The 23,763-nt window shown below is 38.2% G+C and overlaps 1 protein-coding gene across 1 annotated transcript in view; it reads right to left on the bottom strand.

Moving 5' to 3' along the window:
• Positions 1 to 6,483: 6,483 nt before the first annotated feature.
• Positions 6,484 to 23,763, bottom strand: part of TAF2 (TATA-box binding protein associated factor 2) — a gene marked incomplete at both ends in the record, with an annotated part of 62,120 nt that continues 44,840 nt past the window's right edge. The window contains 5 exons of the mRNA XM_082015065.1: positions 6,484 to 6,749; positions 16,899 to 17,004; positions 17,412 to 17,564; positions 20,205 to 20,434; positions 22,821 to 22,930. Coding sequence (XP_081871191.1) covers positions 6,484 to 6,749; positions 16,899 to 17,004; positions 17,412 to 17,564; positions 20,205 to 20,434; positions 22,821 to 22,930 — 865 coding nt within the window. The remainder of the gene's footprint in view (positions 6,750 to 16,898; positions 17,005 to 17,411; positions 17,565 to 20,204; positions 20,435 to 22,820; positions 22,931 to 23,763) is intronic.

Here is a 23,763-nt window from a genome sequence, read left to right as displayed (position 1 = left end):
TTCATATCTCCTCTATCATAGCAGTAGTCAACAACCGATTCCTTTGCAGTCCTTTATCAATTCTCCTACAGAGAAATTGCATTTCTCTCTTCCATGAAGAAATGTACAAAAGAGCTTTCTTCTCTCTCCTCCTTCTTTATCTTATCCTAGCTTGTAAGTGCTGAGTGTTTTATTACACACTTGGAAGATTTTCACTCCTGTAAAAACAAACTTTTATTTTTTAAAAATCTGAGTCCTAAAGCGACCGAAAGTGTTCAGTATTTTGAAATTAGCGAAGTACTCAATAACAAACATATGAATTCAAACATTTGAAAAAGACTGTAGCCTTTGATAAAAGCATTTGAGATAGAAAAACATTTTTTTTTACACATACTGCTCCAAACACAAGGAAGACGCTTGCACGGACTCTGGAACTGTAAGATGTCCATAAGGGACAAGGAACACCTATGCCTAGTCCTCAGAGAGGAGAAATAAGCTGTAGCAGCCTGCTGGCCACGGAGTTGGGAACAGACCGTGAAAAACCACAAGAAAAGACTCAAACCCCCAAGTGCAGGGGGGGTTAAACCCTCTGCTGTGGTGGATGTCTTTGAGTGATCTACCTTTCTTGAAGCTTGGACATCTCTCAGATGACTATTACATCAATAAACTGGAAGAAGACTTGAAGGTAAAGAAATAGTAGGGGAAAACAAGTGAAAACGGCAGCAGCTCCGTGGGTGAGTCCTTAATACCTAAAAGCAGTGGAGACTGCCTTAGGAAGGTGAGTGATAGAACTGATGCGAGACCTTTAATCTCTCCAAGTCTCTCTTCATGGTGGTGACAGACCATCTCAGTCCCTCCTCTTCCTTCCTCCCTACCTCCAGTTTTTCACTGTACAGTAAAACTAGGAATTAAGCGACTAAAACCAGCAAAACAGTAACACATTCTCAATAACTTTCGTGACCACCATATCAACTTGAAAAGCTGAACTCAAATATTTCCAAAACTGCTAAAAAGACTTCTTCCCCCATATGCTTCAATTTGACTCCTGGGTGGGAGATGAGCTATGAAAAGACCAAAGTTTTTTCTATAGTGACAAAATTTAAAGCATTAAAACCCAAAAGATTTAGCAAAATAAGTGACTAGAAGCTCAGGAGAGCCAGTAGCGTAAGGTAGAACAGGTCAGGGACTGCTGCTATGTACGCTGTGGGACAGCCGTGGCCACCTTCCCGTTGCTCTCATGGTGTCCCCTTGGGTCCCGTGCTGAAACCCACCCCCAGGGAGACACAGCGAGGCTCCACGAGCCGCTCCAGCACCCACGAGAAACAGAGGGTTACTCACGCAAGTTCGAACAGCATTTAAGTCGTGAGCGAGTTTGAGTCATCCTTCCTCTTCCTGGAAAGCTGAGGACCAGAGAACTTCCAGAAGAGGCTTTTCTTCCTGAAATAAGTTTTTGCCAAGGGGAATCAGGTCTTGAAATGTGCTTTCGTTCCTAAAGTGCTTTCAAACTTTTTCTTTCTTTTTAGGGCATATTTTCATTTAGAAGTTTTATCAGTTACTTATACTTTACAGTATGATTTATTTTTAAAATATAGGAACATTTAGAACATGAAAAGTGCATTTTCAGGATGAAATGCTTTATATTAACACTCTTCTGAAATTCCATTTTGTGAATAAAAGTAAAATAGAATGAAGCAGAATAATAAAAAATAAAAAAGGAATAAAAATAATTTAAAAAACACTATTTGACCTGAAATGACCTTTGGGGTAACTTTTGAAAAGCGTTTCTTTTGCCCTTTATTGTCAACACCATTTCTTTTTTATTTTTAACACAGCAAAGAAAAAACATAACTGCCAGTCACGTAAGCTCATCTCACTCCAGCCTTCCAAAATTTCCAAAATGAGTCCGACTCAACAAATTCACAACAAAGTTAAGCCTCCCACAGAGGCGCAGATGTAAAAAACTTGAATTCACCCCATCGGATTGTTTTCTGCGAGTGAGGTCGCAAGGCGCCGCGGAGCCAAGCGAAGAGGGTCGGCGCCGGCTCGCGCCTCTCCCTGCTCCACCCGGCCTCCGCACGCCGCGCGTTGGCCGCGCTGCCTACTCAGCCTCGGCCCAGCAGCTTCATCTCGCTAACGAACGCGGCAACAATTGGCCCGATCTCAGTCGCCGGTTAGAGAGTGGCCTCATCGGGCCCCGGGAGAGCCCGGTTAGCACCCAGGAAGTCCCACCTGGGACTGCGGGTTCAGGAGCTGGGGGCAGAAATGGCTCCTTGCCGCAGCGGTGGCCCAACGCATACCCACGCGGTCCCACTTCTCCTCAGAAATGAAAAAAAAAAATCTAGCTAAATATGCTTTAAATTTCTGCAGTCACTTTACGACGTTTACCACATCCTAAGCACCGTACTAGGAGAAGTATTTTTCAATAAAATACAAAGTCTTTCAAATGAAATCCTGACTCATCTGCATCAACAAAGGTTACTCACATTGTAGATTTATCCGGAGAAAAATAATATAAAAAGAGAACCTTGGAAATGTGTTTAGCAAAACTGCATTTAGGGTATCAAGCGACTATGGAATAACACGGATGTTCTACATTAGCTGCCACGGCTTAATGACTATGCAAACACTCCTACGTTATTATTGCCATTTAAATTATAAAAGCGGGAAACAAATATGAATAATACATATTTTATACATATATAAAATATAAATATATAAAATTAATTAAATCTCACATAAAACTTTTAATCTTTTTATAAAACTTAACTAAACTAATACTAAACTTTAAACTTATATATTTTTATATTTACCGTATTTTAAGGGCCTCTATGCAATACTCATGCTGCATTAAAAATCAGGTTCCTAATTTTCTGTGACTTAACTGTCTCAAGAAACCAAAAATATTAACACGACTAAAAATTCCTTGTATCAAAATTTACAGAAATTATACAATTTCTGTGAATATGAAATCAACGAAAACTAAACAGCTTTTATATCCTAAAAAGCTAAACTGTATTTTCAACAACATATGCATTTATACTTTATATGCGTAACACGTATTCTTCCAGTATTTGGATACTACCCCATCTAAATGAAGTATTTCTTCTTTTCTTTCAAGGAGAGCGCACCATAAACCCGACATTTTAACCAAAAATCACAACCCAAACCAAATTCAACTGCACAGGTTACAGCCAACCTCCGAGGTTTGAAGGGGGTGAGGGTAAAGATCTTAATCCACCGTCCAAATACAAAGTTTTAACTTGAATTGATGTCAGGTTATAACTTTGAAACTGCCATCGATTTGCCAGTAGCAGAAAAGCCCAAGCTGACCCGCAGCCGAGAAGATCCTCGGCAGGCAGAGCGCTCTGGCTCCTGAGCCTCCGCAAGCGCCCGTCACATCCAGGGAGCCGCCGCAGCGATTTCACCAACAAAATGGAAAATCTAAGGAACCATGAAAACGAACCGTAGCGGCGAGGCCCCGCGCTGCGGCCGGGCGAAGCATCCCCTGCAGACGTTTGCCAATCCGCTGCTTAAATACCTACAAGGAAAGAGCTTTCATATCTGCACAGTCTTTTTCATCTTAACATTCAACAAAAATATTTCTTCTCACAAATAAAGCTAATCCTTTCCTTCCCACAGGAAATATCCAGAAAAACTGATAGACATTTTTTGTTGTAGCAATTGTTTAGGTATTAGAAGGGAGAGTTCCTTCCTCAGATTTCTTTTATTTTAGACCAGGAACACTCAGTTCCTCCCTTTTTTTTTTTTTTAATATACAATGTTACCTATTGTTCCCATTTAGGGGAATTTACCTATTTCTTTAAAATGTGTTGTCCAAATTCACTGGCATTTTATAGAATAATTACTTTCATGTCTAATATAACAAATTCCTGCTAAGCCTTAAGTGAGTTTTACTTTTTGCAATAGTATCAAGTTGCTCATCTCTGTGCAACCATATGTTTTTTTTTTCTCCCCTCTCTGCACCTTGCAAGATGGGGCTTACTTCTCCTGCACTTCATTTGCCCTCAGGTTTGGTATTTCACATTTATTTCTACCGGATACCTACAATCTGCCTCGTTATCCTGACTTCTGAGCACATCCCCCCTTTGTGAGTGCCGCCCGTCCACGCAGCACCCCCGCAGACCTCAGACTCACTCCGTACTCCAGCAAACACATTAATGGATATTCTGAACCAGGACCATGACGTAACTTCAGAAACTGTACTGGACAAGTCTCTCCCTGCCCCCCCCCCCCAATTTTCTATTAACAGTGCCTTCGCCGTGTTTGCTTAGCGTATATTCTATAGTTCATGTAAAGTCATACCAACAAACGTACAACAGTAGAATTACCGCGTTACAGCTCTGCCTCAGTTCTGCGCCCGTATCACTGAACAATATGTTTCCCCTCAGTGTCTAAGAATGTAAATCCACGTCTCCAAAAGTAGAAACTGCACCAGCATAAATTATCCATGACCTCATTTTTAAAACATAAACGCATCTGCCTTCGCTCTCCCAAACAATGCCAGCTTTCATTGCTCATTAGCATGGGTCTCCCACAAACACCTTTGGCACTGTTACCTCACTCCTTAGCCAAGGGAAAAACACCTAAAAATATTCCCATCGAGCTGTTGCTACAGCCCCTCAGGCTCTCCCTGCTATTCGCAGGCGGTGATGCTAACGTAACAGCTCGCTGGCTCGGGAAGCGGTGAGCTGAGCTGCACACAGGGCTAGTCATGCTCAGCACCTCATTCTGCCCGTGCTTCGGTGTTTTCCTCTTGCATCTTTACCTCACCTAAGCTGTAAGAGCTTGCAGTCGTTGCTAGAGGGGACACAAACTGCACCAAGGTGGGCTTCACCCAATGTGAAGAGCTGCTGGTGTGGCAGCAGACGGGCGCCACGTCCCACACGGAGAGAGGCCGCGATGCTGCCCGGGTCCATCACATCCAAATCCAGCCCAGACTGACCTTAACACGCATTCCGAGCGCGACGATTACCACCGCTGTCCACGCAGTATTAAAGGGATACGGTATTTGAATAACCAAGTAAGAATACGTGTATTATAAAGTACCTTTCCGTACTACAGATAATTTTTTTACAAAAACTACAGGATTCAATGGCAGGTATATAATATAAAAGTATTTATTAACTTTCATGAAACAGAATATGGCTTAAAAAAGAATCTTCTAGGGTCCCTGTTGAACTTTCTCTCTTTGCCCTAAGAAGGAGAATCAGTCTCTCACAGGAATTTGGGAAAAAAAATTTAAAAAATATTTAACCCCAAGACAACCATCTTCTAGAAAGCTAAATGTGAAGTGAACTCTGGGCAACAGAAGTCAACAAGTGCGTGGAAATAAAACCCCTGCCTCTACACACAAATAAAGAAAACACATAAAAAGTGGCAGAGATGATTTATCTCTATTATCAAAACTTCTAAAAACTTAAGTTTTAAATAAAACATTTTCTGGGTGTAAATAGTACACTGCATAAAACACAGCTAAAGAAATTTAAATGTATCCATCATTTAAAGTCCCAGACCTAGCTTAATCTACTAATGTATTTCTCCTGTGCATTCATGAGCTGACCATATAGAACACTTGCAAAAAAACCACCCCTCAGCAGGAGGAAACATACATTTTTCCATCTTTTAATTTTTAGGGTTTTCAAAAATATTTAATTTTAGCAAAGCCATATTTCAAAAGCATATTCCAATGTCAAGCTTGAAGAAAAAATTCTGCCTCTGCCAAAATAATTTGCAAACTTTATTGGATTTTTAAAAGCCTGATTACAGGACAAAACATGCATTAAGCATTTTGCTAAAATTCCAAAAACATAATTGCAGAATGTCATTATATTCAAAGGTCATGTCCATCATAAATACCTGCAGCTTAAAAGCAGCATGGAATTTTTTAAGAGTTTTAGTATCTGAAAAAGGCATATGTTCTATATACTGTTCTTAAAACTCTGACATTACATTGCAATGGTTAAAGCAAGAAACAGCTCAACTGACACTACAGAAAATCCCGGTCTTCTCAGGAGGTCTACACTTGGTTATACAATACTGCTCTGGAAACAGCACTTCACCAAAGGTCTGGCAATTGGCTTCAGCTTAAAACATACTCTGCCTCATAACAGTCTTCAAAGGATTAAAACATAATTGATTCTGGCAGTACACATGGTCAGCATGATGTGCAGGGGGTTGCCAGTGGACATGGGGCCCTTACATAAAGGGCTGTTTTCTTTGTTTAAAATGGAAAAAAGAGTGGGAGGTGCAGAGAACAGCGAAATACAAAATGACTCAGAATCATGAAACATATTTTTTGAATCAGATTATTTCAACAACTGCATATGCAAATAGAAGGCTTCAAATGAGGACGGTGGCAGAGCTTCCGAATTGCTACGGCAATTCACAAATTTCCATAAAAAAAGATAGAAGCTATAGTTATATACATCCTTCTACGTATTCAGAGAATATTGCAAGTTGAATTCTGGATATCAGCCGTCGATATCAGTCTGAAAGTGACGGGGAACGGATTGATCGTGCACTGGCTGGACTGTTAGAGAAAGCAAAGGGATCCTTTTCCTTTTCTTTATTATCATGTTTATGTTTATGCTTATGCTTATGCTTGTGTTTCTTCTTCTTTTTCTTGTGCTCATGGTGGTGATGGTGATGGTGATCACTATGCTTTGAGGAGTTTGATTCTTTACTAAACACAGAGAGGGGAGCTGCTGAGACAGGGTGCATGTTCATCTCTCCTGAAGATTGTTCTTTACCTGAAAGAATGGATATAGTGGGCTTAGTAAATGTTTAACTTGCATTGTTTTTGAATATAAGAAATTCTGAAATATTGGATAGAACCTACATTATCATTTAAGTACGCAAACACAGAATCTGATATGATACTTGTACCATTAGCTTTTTGCTTTTTTCCAGAAAAGTCTCTGAACACGCCATTAATGTTCCCATACCACCGACTATCTTTACAGCGGTATTCCTTCCTCCCTCAAAAGTATAAATATATCCCAGACAAGTAGGAATTGTGAAGAACTAAGAAACTGCAAGTTATACTAGCTTCCAGAAATTAATTTTTAAACAGAGTAGGAAGGCCACTATACCATGAACAATGAAAATATAACTGCTTATGAAAACTGTGATATAAAGTGCAGGACTGGCATACATTAAGGTGCAATTTTCGGATGTGAACTTTTAGTCAGGAGCTAAAGCTCCCCACAAGAACATACAAACCTTTTGATACAGAAGAATTACATTTCTTTTTCCAAAAAATTGCATTTTACAACCAATTCAGCCTATTTAAAAGATAAGTTTTGTTCTTAAACAAAAAGAAAATTCCAGCAAAGACAATTACACCATCTTTATTAGTTTATATTTCACAAAGACACTAGAAGTACTTCTATATTGAGTAAGCCTGGTATCTGAATTCGAAGCAGGAAAATTTGATCCATGACCTCTCAATTCCCGAAGGACCCTCTCATTCTCTCTTTGGCTCCTTTAGTGTTTAATTGTTTCACACAAACTGCAATAGCTTCAGTCATAGCGATTAAAGGGCAGTAATCTAAGAATAACATTGTTAATGGGGGGAAACACTTGGAAGCTAGGAAGTCTCGAATTCCTCAAGGCAGAGTTGAATTAAATCACTCCAGTTGCAAGAACGCTCTTTAACTACTGGAGAAATACAGAAAAGCACCATCAGATTTTTGTAGGCAACTATTCCCTTAAGTTTTGTTTAAAATGTATTTTCTTCACAGGTGCTTTCAATGTTTGGGATTTTTACTTCCCCTATCAGTTTCTGGTGAAAATATCCCTGTTAAATAACAAGGTATTATATACTTTGTAATTATCTTTTTCTGTATATTTGAAAATGGATTTTTTTTCCAGTACATCTTTTTGGTTGTTTGGTTTTGTATCTTTAAGGGCAAGAATGATTTGTCTATGGTAATGATTCCTAGAAGTCTGAAGAGCCAGCTCCCTGTAGTACGACAAAGAAGCACTGAGAAAGATTTCCATGCAACCTTTCTAGTCTTAGCCGAAAGATTAAGACCTGATTCAATCAAGCACATACATAGGAAAGTTTCTAGACAGTACAGCTGTTATGGTTTTCGTTTGTTTTTAAATACGAAAGGAAAAACCAAAATCTACATCTGTACGCAGTGTTTAGAAGTCAGAATGGAAATACAAAACGTTTTTACAGTGAGGATAATCAATGACTTACTATGTGACATGGTGGAACCTCTATTACTTAGTCTTAAACAGCAAAGAAGTGACGTCTTTCTAGAAATATGTTTGGGCTCAACCGCAAGATGTGAACGTGATGCAATATAAAATTCTGCTGATGTTACGAAGGAGGCTAGAGTACAGTAGTTTCCTATAGACTTAAAATCTCTAATATGCAAGTATTTTAAAAACCTGTAATTTTTATTTCATCAGAACTATGCACTAGTAAGCTCATGTTATCAACACAAAGATTTATTGTTAGGACTCACAATGACTTTACTTTTTTATGTACATTATAACAGATTGAAGATATGCACACAAACTCAAAGTTCCACTTGCTGACTTCAATGCACAGTTACTACAACTTTTTTACATTGTTACCTGGAGCAGTTCTCGACAATGCAGACAGCATGCAAGTATACTGTATTTTATGCAAAAAGGTACAAGATTGCTTCACAGTTTAACTATTTCTAATTATATTTCTCTTAAGAAACTCCAACCTGTAACTAAACCTATCCCTGTAACCTGAGCTCATTCCTCTATGCTTTTAGACAAGCAAAAAAAATTTCTTTAGCAGCTGCAAGGATGCAAAACCATCCATTAAACAGAAGACAGAATGGTGGAAAAAGGAGCATATCTGACTTGGGCCATTAGAAAAGGAATAATTGAAGGCTGTACTTCAGAAAACTGAAGCACACAGTATTTGACACCATTAAAATAGGCTACAGTAAAGGTGAACTGTAGCAGCGGCACAAACACAGCTTCTAGTAACACAGAAATAAAGGTCATGGCAAAAAGCCTGAAGAAGACTGATCAGTGTTCATCCATAAAAGATGTATAAAAGATTATCAAAGGTACAGAACATATTCTCACATGTTCTCAAGCTACAGGCACGTGATGCATTAAAATATACAAGGCAAACTAAAGTCAACTTCAAAGAAAACAAAAACCCACACACAGCACAAACCCTTAAAACTTCACAGCTCCATTAGTTCCAAACTGTGAAGTTAATTTTTAGATGGAAACTGAACCTGTAAGTCTAGACGCTACATTTTTAACAACCTCAAACCAAAGCTAAGCCTCTGAGATTTAAAAATTTTAACCCAGTATAACTGGTATAAGGACATGGGCTTAAGTCCACAGGGATGATGTAGCCATAGTGCCAGATGCCAGTGAAGACCAAGGATGCAATCACACAGAACCTCTCGACGCTGTTGCGCTACCTGCCTGCCACTTGTGCAAACTTCCTGCTGTTTACTGAACTACCAGCTCTGCTAAGGCAACAGTCTGCATCATCATTTCTTCACTTAGTTCAGGTGGGTTATTAAAAATATGGCACAAATGTCAATGAAAATGTCGTTACAAAAAAATCGACTTTTATTGAGCCAGTACTAAGAGTACACATACACTTTCTTCACAGAGGTCAATGATAGCTATAATCTGTTGTTCTTCTAAATGCAAAAATAAGAACTATCCAGAAAATTTCCTCCTACTGTTAAAGAATGCTTTGAAATCAGAAATCAAATATATTGATTCTGGACGATGGCTCAGAAAGGATGTACGCAGACTACTGAACTCAGTTGTCTGTAAAATGGACAGACCTGTAAAAGCTCTATAAAAAATTTTACAGATTTATATCTGTAAAATGGACCACTAAACTTGCAGAAGACTTTTTCTTCATTAATTTCTTTTTAATTAATATCTACTTAAAGCCCATGCCAGGAACCTGCCAAAGTAGGAAAGCAAGGCTAAATAGGAACTGCTTTACAGGGCATTAATATAGTCCTCGTATCAAGGGGGATTGCAGGACTGCTGCAAGGAGGAGCGGAGCACTCCTTCTCCCTGCAGGGAACCCACTTCCTGCTGGCAGAGGGAGCAGGGCTGGAACCTGGGCTTCTCAAATCACAGAAGCACACAATATGTGGAGGGTGAGCCCAAGAGCTCGCTTCTGAAGTGGTCAGTAGCATTCCTTGGAAGAAAATGCACACACATGTGTCTATCCACTTGGATCTTCTTCTGTTTGGGATGTGGAGATTCCAATGTAATTATTGGCTTTGTGGTGTTCCAGCTAGGTGGGTGTTTAAAATTAGGCAGGACCGCTATCCCATGGGAGAAAGATTGGAAACTTTGTGCACACCTTGTCACAGGGACCAATAAAAATGCTGTAGATATTGTGAGAGAGAATAAAATATGAACACACAGATCTCATAGATTAGTTTTAGAATGAAAGAGGTTTAGAACTTGCTAAACTTTAAAGTAACATTTTCTGTCATAATAAAATCACGTAGCACTCTGTTCATCATTTATCTAGGGTAAGGGTTTTTTTATTTTTACAGATCATTGGTGCATGAACAGTGAACAATGTTGATGAGTACAGTGTTTTACCTATTTTGCTTTTATTTAGTACTGAACCTTGGGACAGGTTGAACAATTGGGAACATGTAACTTGAGACTTTAACATGCCAGCAAGCTTTCATAACATCTTCCCTATGGTCTCTCTTGTATTTCTGATTTTGTGAGAAGAGGGTGGGACACCACAGACTTACTGTCGCTGTTTCTTTGCATGGCTTATGTGGGACTTTTCCAAATTGATACTTGTTAAAAATGACCCCATTTGCACCCCAATTTATTCAAATGTCAGAGAGGGAGAAACCAACTTCACAAATCACAGCAAAGGGTAAGGCCCTTTGTTAGGGTCCAGTGTTTGGGCTGAGGACAGGCTGGTGATCCAGAACCTGACACCGACCACTTCTGGGAAGAAGGGGACATCAACACAAGCATGCAAGTACTTAATGTCTCTTCCAGAACCCAAGGAAGGCTTGCTAATGAGACATTAGGCGCTTGCTTTGCCTAGCAGTTGAACTGCTTTCTGGCTGGCATTTTCCCTAAAGAGAGAACACTAAAAAAGCTGAAAAGATCTTAAAAACTCTTTTGACAATTACCCTGTTTTTCCTTATTTTATTTTTTTTATAGTATTACCCTGGCAACATCCAAGACACGCTATTTTTTAATTTAATGCTCTGTTTATGCATCTGTTGAGCCATCAACAAAGTACACACAGAAAGTCACAAAGCATAAATAATCCCAAGCTTCCAGAATGCAAGAGTGTCTTGTCATTTGTCTTAAGAAGCAGAATTTTCACATTATATTTCTCTGAAAAAAAGTTTTCTATTTTCTGTCTAGCAGAGTGTTCTTTTAAGGACCATATAACAAAATTTAAACTTTCACAGTGAGAAGGGGGTTTTTTTGGGGGGGGGAAAAAAAAGCCACCCAAAAGTTTTCTGAGGATGTGCTAAATAAATCAGTTAATTTGTCTCCAACATAAAAATTTTAACTAGGTACAATTTAAGGATTCATTTGATTTTATATTTTTTAGTGGGATTTACATGCAGATAGATAATTCCTTATATCTATACTAAAGGATAGCCTCTGCTGAAGTACTGTAAAGATAAGCTGGTAATTTAACTAAAATACACTTTTAACTGGTAGCTGTTTTATCAATTTCCTCATTTGACTTTCATTTAACAACTATATTGCTTTGTCCTCATATTAAAATGATAGCTTAAATGTGGTGTTATTTTTACTACATTTACTTTAATATTCTAGGAAATTCTGGAATATTCCCTACTCTAGAGAAAAAGAACATTTCAATCAGTAAGTCAATTCAGAATAGTATGTGCCTCTAACAGTTTCAGGTAGTTCACTTGAAAGTTTAGTTGCTAGCCTTATCCATCTTCTAGGTTTGAGAGTGATCAGTTGTTTTCTCAGAGACACTCACAGCTACAATATTATGTTTTTATTAAATGATGTAGCTGACACACTGCAGCCACACCCCAATGCAGTTCTCACTGTACGCTGAGGTGCTGGTGCTCTTACGTGTAACCTGGCTAACTCCGCTGAGCTGCAGAGGACTGGACTTTTTATACAGTTCAGACTGAATTCCTATTAACTACTGTATCCGCACCCGAAACGCAGTGATGTGCACCGCAGGCTCAAGTCTACTGTTGTAAATATACTGTTCAATCATAACGACTACAGTAGTTTCCCTCTAGACCTTACTGCAGTATGGGCTGTATCCAGTTTCAGATTCTTCCAGAAACAATTCAACCCAGCTGAACCATTATTTCCTGAAACTACAGACAGTAACTGTGATAAACAAGACCACAATCCAATCAACATGTATGAGTGTGGCCTAGACCTTCAAAGTTTCATGTACATCTACATGATAAACAGAGTGACCTACAAGATCAGCAGTGGAAATTTCCAGTTTGATTATCCTGGAAAACAGCAAATGGATTAATAGAAAGGCCAAAGGTTTTTTCTGATCTGGGTTTGAATGCTCAGGATGTGTTCTCAAAGCTCACTGCTCCTGAATGTGATCAGAAAAAGGACTGCCAGTGCACAAAGAGAACACTGCCATATTTACTTTTATTTCTACAAAAGGAAAAAAAAAAGAATTTGATACTGCTTTGTATCAACTACCAAACTACCAAAATAGCTGGGAAAATTCTCATTAAAAGTTTATCAGTGATGGCCTGCTAAGCCATAACGACATGTAACTACACTGGTAGAGCACACAGGCTACAGCCAGGCATTTATTTTGGAAACAGAAAAGAACACGCCAATCAGTAACCACTGACACATACAGCAAAACTTTTTCAAGGTTAATTTTGAAGTATTGTACCTTCAGATGAAATATTAAAGTAAATAATGAAGCATATCTTAATCTGGTTTCACTGAAGTCAACACCGCGTGACAAGTCACCTTAGAGTCTGAAATGAGTGTTTAAATCTACTGCTTACACAAAATCTCATCTTGAAATTTTTTTGATTTTAAGATTTAAGAGTGGGGAGCTTTACTACTATTCTTGATGATTTAGTAGCAAATAAAAATCTCGTCTTGCATTAGAAATGTGACCTTGCACAGCTTTAGAGGCTCAAAGGAGGCTACCATGTTTCTAGTCCTTAGGGCAGATGAATAATCAATACAACAGCATTCTACAGACAGTTCCCAACTGATGTTTTGTTTGAATAACTTCTTGAAAAATGCCCAGAATCCTTTTTAACTCCCGGAGTCCACAGTCTATTATCATAGACAGGATGCTTTAGTAGGATTTAAAACATTGTCTATATGAACAACTACGAAAGGTGCTGTAATTACAGTACTGAAACCTGTAATCTTGCAAGAGCTGTAGTACAAGACTTACTTTTTTGCCCTTGCAGTGTGTCTCAACTCTAACCTTTCACATCCATGAACAGAAGCATATAGAAAAAAGCTACTAAAGGAAAATAATATTTTCCTGGCTTTATGGGGGTTACATCAACTTGCATAAATCCAAATTGTCATTTGGGGTGGTGTGGGGAGTGTAAAATAAAAAAAAAAGAATACACAGATACGCAGGATTTAGACCCAACATGAACTTCCTCCTGGCAGCTGCTGTTCACAGACTGCATTTGGCTGATGACCTAACACTTCATGTGACATGTGGGGACATAACCCACAGCTGTGAGAGGAAAACTGAGGGTGGACTAAGGGCTTGCTGCCTTCCAAGTAAGAGTCACAGAACTGAGGCAGATATGAGACCTTACAGATTTACTAACAAGATACTGAGACCATTTCAGAACCTGTTGTCAATCTATTTCACATCATACGCTCACTGAAGTGCACCCACCCTCCATCATTGCTGCAAAAACTCGAAATCTGCAATTCCTTTGTAAAACAGAACACTCCTATGTGTGAACAATTTTATTTACTTATGCTTTTATTTTTCCCCATCTGTTTGGCATTTCTTCCCAGAAGTATGCCATTTCCTAAAGACTGAACTGTCTTTATTTACACAATCTGAAATTCATACATCTTTGCTTTTAAGAAAAATGCTATGAATAAGAAACAGGTGAAATTTTAGAAGCAAAGAATATCTGAACTGGAACTTTTTCTAACCATACAAACCAAAGAAAATGAAATTAATCTGAAGTGTTTCAAAATAATGCTTTTCAAAGGCTTATTATTTAAAATGAAACCTGAGGCAAAACCCAGTGTTTGCCTCATTTATTACCTAGGAAGGAAAATGTATTCCAGTGTGCTGAATGCCTAAATGGCAAAGGTGAGAAGGTCATTCAGCACAAAAGTGAAACTCGAAGTAGCTTTTGTCTGCTGTAGGTCTAACAAAAGCAGCAGTCAACTAACCATCACTCCACTCCTGATCAGACTTTACCCCTTCTGAACTCTAGCGCAAACTTAGTATGCAACAGTCCTGGAGCACAGAGCTGGCGTACAGAGGGTCCCGCAAGTCCTATTTGTGAAGTATTTGGCAGAGTTTTGTTTATGACTTTATATTCCATAGAGTGCGTAAGTCTAGTAAAAAAAAAAAAAAGTTGCAAAATATCATGTAAGAGTTATAAATACTAATCCTCAGCGGATCAGCTTCACACTTGCATGCCCTGGATGTGTCATTCTTTGCCGTAGCAGAAAATGTGATGGTTGACCTGAGGACAAAATTCAAAGCAGCTCTGAGAGGTTTAAAGTAAAGATTGTGCGGAATTAGGCTCCGAAGTTTATGAAAGCAACGTATATGCAGCCTTCCCCTTTACGCTGCTGAAATGCCTATGATTTATGCAAAAAAGTTGTGAGTTTTGCTACTCTATCTAACAGCAAAGCCATCCTGGTGGAGCTGGCTGTACAGGCACATGTCATTAACCAAAGGCCATCTGGAATGCAGGAACTAGACCCCCCTGTGTTCTATGTCCCCACATGAACTTAATTTGTTAGCTGAGCAATGACAGCAGTTACCTTTTAGAAAAAAACAAAACCCCTTAGTGGCTAGAGCATCTGCCAAGGAAGTAAAAACGTAAGTCCTAGGCCCTAAGGGAGTATGAGCCTACAGCTTTCCACACCCCCAGCCAGCACCAAGGCACCAGCCTCAGCAGGATACTCAGAGCAGGAACATCCACCAGTCCTTCTCTTAAATGGTGACGCTCAATTGCCAGGTCACAGGGAAGGCAGATGAGGTTGCCTGTCAGCGTAGCTCAGGACCTGGGGCACTCGAGATGGAACCAGTGTTCCAGATCGTGCTGCTAAGGTCTACTTCTGTTTTATATTAGGCAACCACTGGATAAAAACAGAAAAACAAGCAAGAGGGTAATTACTCTGAATCCTACTTCTAAGGCCAAATACTTCACTTTTACAGACTGCAGTATTGCAACCTTAAAACCTTGTTTGAATATGTACTGAAGATATCTCAAAATGCTTGTTACGTAGTCACAATACCTCAGCTTAGCTCCACTGGCACATTCTGGAACTAAACCTAAGAAATATGGTTAAAATATTTTGAGAAAAGGAGACTAACCACTGAACTTCTTTGCTAGCGACAGATAAGTGAAGAAGGTAGATGACAACCTGGACATGAGCCGGCAATGGGCACTCTCAGCCCAGAAGGCCAACTGGATCCTGGGCTGCATCCAAAGCAGCGTGGCCAGCAGGGCGAGGGAGAGGATTGTGTTTCTTCACTCTGCTCTGGTGAGACCCCACCTGGAGTCCTGCACCCAGCTCTGGAGCCCTCAGCACAGGAAAGACAGGGACCTGTTGGAGCGGGTCCAGAAGAGGCCACAAAAACCATCAGAGGGATGGAACACCTCTGCTGTGAGGACAGGCTGAGAGAGTTGGGGTTGTTCAGCCTGGAGAAGAGAAGGCTCCGGGGAGACCTCATTGCAGCCTTCCAGCACTTACAGGGGGTTTGTAAGAAAGACAGAGAGACTTTTTAGCAGGGCTTGTAGTGACAGAAAAAGGGGCAACAGTTTTAAACTAAAAAATAGTAGGTTTAGATTAGATATAATGGAAGGCTTTTTTTACAATGAAGGTTGTGAAACACTGGCCCAGGTTGCCCAGAGAGGTGGTAGATGCCCCATCCCTGGCAACATTCAAGGTCAGGTTGGACGGGGCTCTGAGCAGCCTGGTCGAGTTGAAGATGTCCCTGCTCATTGCAAGGGGGTCGGACTAGATGGCCTTTAAAGGTGCCTTCCAACCCAAAGATTCTATGATTCTAAGGCAGAAGTTCATCAATGAAGTTCAGCTTGCCTTAAGGTTTCTAGGGAATGCTATTCTTTGAGAAGTAATTTTGTCAAATATTTCATGAAAAAGATACTAAGAGAAGTAGCAAAAGAAAAGAAGTGCTTGAAATAAAACCATTTTACTCATAGATGCAATTTTTTCAACTCTGAAAAGCTCTTCTAAGCATCTTTGAGGCTTGCATGTTTTTTAACTACTGATGTTAACTTATAAATCATTAAAGATTTTTTTACCTGAATATTCTTGCTAATGTTTTTGAAGTGGTTCTTTGACGTTATTATTTTTTAAATTACAACTATGGCAAAATAGGTTTTCCCTAATTGCTTATGGGGTTCTCCCTCAGCTTCATGTTATTTTATTCATTCCTTAGCTTTTCACTTCTATAAGCATGACACATACTTGCCTTACTTAAATATGTATGAAAATACACATGTACACAGTTATCTAAATATACTGGAAGCTAAAGAAATGTTCGTATGCACCCTTTATATACTTCCTTGAATTCAGTTAACATTTAACACTTAGCAGCACTGTATGTATGGGAATAAGCAGCAGCAACACTCCCCTCCTCAACTGAAATAGTTGAAAAATTCATACAATCATTTTGCCAATAAATTGACTCGTACCTGGTGTGGATGGTCTCTCCAACATATTCAAATGATGGTAGATAAAGGCTTGACTGTCATGAACTGTGTCCATATCAATTTCCTCCTCTTCTTGAGAGTTTGAGAACTAAGATATCAGGAAAAAAAATAAGCAGATGCTGATAATTCATAGGAATATCACTAAGATAAGTTAAAATAATTTCTTTTTGACATAAACTGGGGGTGAGAGGGAAAGGAAGTGATATCTACCACTGTAAAGGAATAAAAATTCAGTAAAATTAAAAAGGGTCAGTGTCTTGTCTTCCTTCTAATTTACTGTGAAGCTGTGTGAACAAGAGCATTAACTGTCAACTTCAGTTCTTGCTAGCCAATAAAGAATCTGATGGGAAATGATTTTGCCACAGTAAGCGTAACAACTACTGTACACATATACACGTCTTTTGTTTGAACACAGCTTTAAGAGAAGTCAGCAGAAGCCACTGCTGTTATTCTGAATACCCTATATATTGTGCAAGTTGAATTTCCATTTCTTACTCTGATTTTGAGTTTGACTTTACTGTCTTCATTCTTCTCTAGTATTTGCCCTGGCTCCAATGGAGACCCGAGTGGCATATCAGCCTTCCTCTTCACCCCCTGCTGATGACCAGAAATGCTGGATGCTGTTTCCTTAATAAGATGATCATCCTCCTGAAGCAGCATTAAAAGACCAAAATTAGAAGATAGCAAGAGCCATGTTTCAGCCTAAAAGAGACCTGATAGCTGAAAACACTTCTGAGTAAGGTGGGTGATTTGAACAAAGTTTTCCCTGTAGTTCTGGCAAAAAGTATTTTCTAAAACCCTGTATGGATTTGTGCCAACCTCTCCTACAAACATAGTTTCTCTTTACTTCTATCCCTGCTCCCTCTGCATATCTAGCATTGGCATCTTTTCTGTCCCTTTTCACAATCATGGTACTGTTGGTGTGCAACAACATTTGCTGCCTCTGAATAGCCTTTCTATAAATCTGTGCCTCGCAGACTCTCCTCAGTCCAAATCTCAGTTGAAAAACTGTGATAGACCCTGATCTACACATGGGATTTGGCTAAATCTTTTTTTAGTTAGCTTTAAAACCTAATGTTGAATACAAAGCACTTATAACTTGGGGGTTTTTTTATTTCACAACAGTATTATTAAAAAGAGTTAAACTGTTTTGTAAATTACTGCTTAGATTATCAACAAAAACAGGGTCAAAGGAATACAAAAATAGCAGGAGAGTCTAAGTTACACATACAGTCATTAAAACAGGAGACAGGTGTTCCAAGAAGTCCAATACACAAAATGTAGAAGAAAAAATAAAGTACCCACAGAAGCAAGCATAATTAAAAGCCCACTAAAAAGTAGATAAAAGTATCATAGACTACCAAGAGCATATGCTGCTCCACTGAACTGCTCTTCCTCTGTTCTATAAAGGGCACTCTAGGTGCTCTGAATAATTCAAATTCAGTTTTATGAAGTGGTAATTTTTACCATCCTCAGCAAATTCAGTGTCACAAGTCTGTCAGCACAATTTTAGCATGTGTATGCTCTCAGAATATAGTCTGCTTTAAAGAATATAGTTAATCTGATGTATTCTATCAGCTGTTAACTTTTTTTTCCCCCTCAAATACACATGTCCCTGTTTTCAACCCTAGTACTTAACCCCACACATTGTTGTTGTGAAACACTTTTGGATAAACTTTGGCTGATGTGAAAGGCAGCCTTTGTTTTATGCTACTGGTTTGATTTTTTGCAGTTCCCTGAATTTTGGGGGAATTACAGTAAGAATGGTAACCTTAAAGTAAGAGGGAGAAGAATGGAGGTGAGGCATAGCAGAAGATACAAGGGATGAAGTGTGAATTGAGGTTTATACTAATGCTGTATTTTCACACTAGTGTAAGCCAGTACTACTGCTCTAAGAAGCAGCCTCTTCCTCTTCCTCACACATTTCTGTCCTGGGTCACCAAAACATTTTTCTAACTACACAATGAACTGGACCAGGAAACTGACTCATTAGGAAATATCTGTTCATAAAAAGGGTATTTTTCAACCAGATCCTCCCCTGATCCAGCTCACTATGCAGCAACAACAGTGCTAGCACAAGGGAGAGGACAGTATAGGAAAAAGAAGAGTTAAGAGGAAAATTTTGATTAAGACAGTCTGGCTGCTGGAAGTTTAGACTGCAGTTCAGTGAACATCCAAAAACCTGCTAACAAAACATCTCCTGCTATTTAATTCTGATGTTTGTGCGCAGCAAATTAGGACTTATTACATGTGGTTTAAATATGTAGGATAGCTCTAACAAGATTTGACTCCATCATCAGTTTTCTCCCCCTACTGGAAATAGCCTGCAAGGTACTGTGATAATTTATATTCTCAGCATACTTCTGAATAAAAACGATTTAGAAATGAACTATGGGACTGATAAAGTAACAGTAAACAATCCTATTCAAAAGGGTGGAAAAAGTTTCAAACATGCTAACCACATGTTCACATTCTTTTTCAGAATTTATTCCTAAGCAGTTTCAATCAAATGTAGTTTTTGAAACTGTTAAGAAAATTACTCATTATTTCTGTGTCTGTTGAGCTTTTTCCCCTCATAATTAAATTTGTCCAAGAAAAAGACTTAGGCTTGCAGCAGTGGCCGATATTCTTAAGAAAAGCATGACTTGAATAGCTTATAAGATCTACTTTCTAATTACACAACAGATTATGTTTTAGGACTGAAGCCTCCAAAGCCAGAAAGAAATCAAACTTGACGTATGTGATTTTGCAGAAGTTGTTACAAATCCTTCAGAGCACAGTACTAAATAGTCCAATTAAAGTGTTCCGTGAAGATGTGTTAAAGTTCCAACTTTCACATCTCAGAGTTCTTGAGAAAGAGGTATATCTATGTATTGTAAGGTGTAATGAATTTACTGAGAAAAGGTTTTGTTTTGGTAAATTGCATAACTTGCCTATAAGCAATATTCTTAGTCTAACAAAGAACAGTTTTCATCACAGCATCAAACATTTCTGTGAATCACTTCATGTCTCATAAGCAATATAGAAAACGTAAAGTTTTATGAAGAACAGAAATGATGAGACTACAAAAAACAAGTAAAAAGCTTGCATACTCTGTGCAAAAGAGTTTAAAAAAAGTCAAAAAAGTTACGGTATACGCCAGCTTTTCAAGTGGAAGAAATAAAGAGTAACAAGGTATAAAGGTAGCTTTGGTAAAGCATGAGAAGCTTGAATACAATACAAAATCAGCAACCAGCGCAAGGGCTCGGAGCCAGTGGAATGGGATGTATGCAGATGGTTTGTGCTTACGGTGTTCTGAAATCCTACTGACTGCCCGTGATTGTTAGTACTATTCACAGGTTCCTGATTATTGGCAACTGATTCAGGGATAATCGTTGGATTAAGTACAGCCTTCTTTTCTTTCAGATTAAGAACAAGTCCAAGCTCTGGTAATGGTAAACAAGAAGGTCTGCTGAGGCCAAAAAGTGTGAAATAGAGGTCCACAGCACCACATCGTAATCTCCAGTCATGCGAAGTTCCTAAAATCCAAAAGAGATTATTGTTAATACAGAGATACAGTCTTCTCCTTCCCCGCAAATAAGACTGTTTAAGTGATCTGGATCCACTAGAGTATGACATTTTCTATGCTTAAGATACACTTCTTCCCTCATTATTCCTGCTACTTACTTACTCAAATTCACCTGTCACAGCCTGTTTAAAAGGAAGGCTTTAAGTTGTTTGAGTTGTAAGCTGGATGTGTTTAGTAGCACAAGACTAGGAAACTAAGTGCTATAATAACATAATGAAAAAATAAAAGGAAAATAATTACACCAATATGCTTTTATTTTTAAAGTTTCACTTTAGGTTTTACTATTGGACAATTAAATAGAACAATTTGTTATCAAACTGGCTTCCTGAATCAGTGGATTTGGTCACAGTAACACTTGCCTATGTGTTCCATGAAATGTAGTAGCAGCCTTAAGCATGACTGAGATCTGTACCCTCTGGAAACACACCAATAGAGAACATGAAACAGCAGTGTATAAACATGCTTTTTGATGTCACTATTACGTCATGTACTTTACTGAATACTCAATACTTCAATTTGTATTCATACTGGAGATATGTATCCATACTGCACAAAGCAATGCTTCACTGATTCTACATTTCACTGCAAACTGTGTATTGCTTTTATATCTTCATACACAAGTGGTCAAAGCACGTTTGGCACCAATCACAACAGAAAGACATCCAACATCTGGTGCAACGTTGCAAATACACTGATTCTGGTGTTAACTCAGCCCAGCTCTTGACTGATTTCAAGTTTATTGAACATATTGTTCCACAGCAGGAATAGAACTATATCTGGTAAACAAGACACAGATGTACCAACTGCCATGTTAACGTGGCCGTGCAAGACAGCACAAAACAAAATTACAAGATCTGTCCCTGTAAATACTAAGTTTCATGATGCTAATAGTGTTTTCGGTAAGCTTAGCTGTACATACACTTACCCAGTTACAAGTGAAAGCAATATGAATATTAATGTGGACATTTCTAACATTAAAATACACTCGAGAGAATGACACATTCACAAATATTATTTTTAAAACTATTATAATATTTTAACAATAGTTTACTCAACTTCTTAAACTACTACATCTTAAAATGATATAATGAATTCCTATTCAGTATCTCTCTCCTTTTCCAGCAGAACAGCTAAGCTTAAATACAATTGGTTGCTGAATTTCTCTGTAATCTTTGTAACTTGTGAGCATTATCAATTTAACGTAGATTAACACAAAAGAAAAAAAAAAGATTATATGCATCAGTCAGAGTCTGTTTTCTGTTGCATGTGCTTACACTAAATGAAAGCAACTCACAATTCTAGAATCATGCAGCTTTAAAATTGGCTACTAACTTGTTTCACATTAACAAACATTTTTCAAGGCACCCTGGAATGCTGCAGTTATCCTTACAGAAAATAAATTGAAACATTATGTCATCTTGATGTGTAGAAATTTAAGTACTTAAAGCCCCATGAAACATCATAAGAATGTATACCCTATTCGTTACTTGCAAAAAGAGGTAATGGTTGTAAGTAACACTGCACACACTCTTCTCTCAAGAAAAAGGAAAAACAAACTCTCTGATGGGAACATCAAAACTGTTTATTTTCTGTGCCTGACACTTGGCAAATTCTACAAAACTGAACTACTAGTAGTCTCCCCACTTCAACCCCTGGAGTGTAGCTGTAAGCTTTTAAACACTAAAAATAATGATACACAGAGAACAGACAGCATTCAATGACCTAAAAAAGCTATATAAATGTTTATATGTAATCTATGTAGTAATGTGCCAGATGTTAAAGGGCAGTTTGTCAGGACTGGATAAAACTGCTTCAGTAATGAAAAACAGGTCAATGGTAAAGATGCAAGCCCTCCTCTTGTTAGAATCTTTCCTAATCACACAAGGCAAATGGAGTCTTAAGTTTATAATACTTGCAAAAATCTCATTTAAATTACCTATACAAATGTTATCCTCTCATATTCTCTCAGAGTTTAGTAAAAGAGGACAAAGAGAGACTAGCTAAAGCAAGCGATAAAGAAAAAGGTAACACAGACACCATCATTAGAGGAAACATTTGCTTTGAACATATGAGTCAAAGAATCGCTCCATGCCAAAGTACATCAAAGCACACTACAGTAGTAGACAAAAGAATGAAAAACCAGGTTCGGTACCCTGTGTCCCCAAGAAAGTTCTGGAGGTACATACATGACATGAAACTACTGAGACAATTTTCAATTTTTAACTATTGAAACTAAGAGAGCTCTTGGCATATTCTGAAGCAAGTTTTTACCACTTATTACAAAAAAACTTACAATAAAAAAACCTCACAAAACCACCAAACAACAAGCAGCCAACCTGAATTCATCAGTTTCCAAAGCTGATCTACCAAAGCTTCATTACATAAAGGTGACTCCATGTTCTTGGTAAAAGGTGGATTCTTAGTCAGCATGTCCAGAATCTTATGCCTGAAAAAGAAATGGAGAAAACCATCTTTATTAAAGCCAAATGAATACACTAAGAATACAAAGTCCGTTCAGTTTGCAATATTCTTACAAACTTATTCAAATACAGTATTTCTTCCAAAATTTTCACCAATGTTTTATGCTTTTAGCTCTTCCTTCTGTCCACAATTTGCATAGACACAGATTTACCATCAGCAATATAACTTAAAGTTAAAAACCAAGATGCAAAGCAGCAGGATGTTATTAGACATTATTTTTAAGAGTTAGGTATAAAATTGTAGGCTACATCATGCTCTTCTGTTTAGTAACAAATTTTTTTGCAGACTGACTTAATAATTACAAAGGAGGAGCAACATTGGCAAATAAACTCCTTACATGCTGATACCAAAATATTTTTAAGTAACTTTAAATGTTTATAGCTGATACAAAATGACAGGACAATAACCACCTCTTAAGTTACATGGTATATAAAGATTCCACACTTATCATGTTTGCTTACACTATTTACACAGTGAGCTGAAAGTAGATAATTTTTTCCCACTTTCTTTCTTTAAACTTGGCCTTGAAAACAGTTTATGAATGAGAATAATTATTTGTTCCATTACTTACTATTTTAACTATTTTCCCTGTATAGCCAGCTTTCCTCTTGCTGCCTTGCATTTGGGGACAAGAAAACTCTTACAGATTTTTTTTTTCCTTTTCTTTTAGAAGAGGGTTACATACAGCACTCAATTAAAAATTTAAACTCCTCTTTAAAAAGATACAAATAAAATTAAATCTCCTTCCTAGACTGAAGCTAAACCTCCTCTAGTGAGTCTAACTGTGTGTACTTTCAT

This window comes from Phaethon aethereus (genome assembly GCF_964289735.1).
Source record: "Phaethon aethereus genome assembly, chromosome: 2".
In the NCBI taxonomy this organism is placed as follows: Eukaryota; Metazoa; Chordata; class Aves; order Phaethontiformes; family Phaethontidae; genus Phaethon; species Phaethon aethereus.
This window is presented reverse-complemented; position numbering and strand designations above follow the sequence as displayed.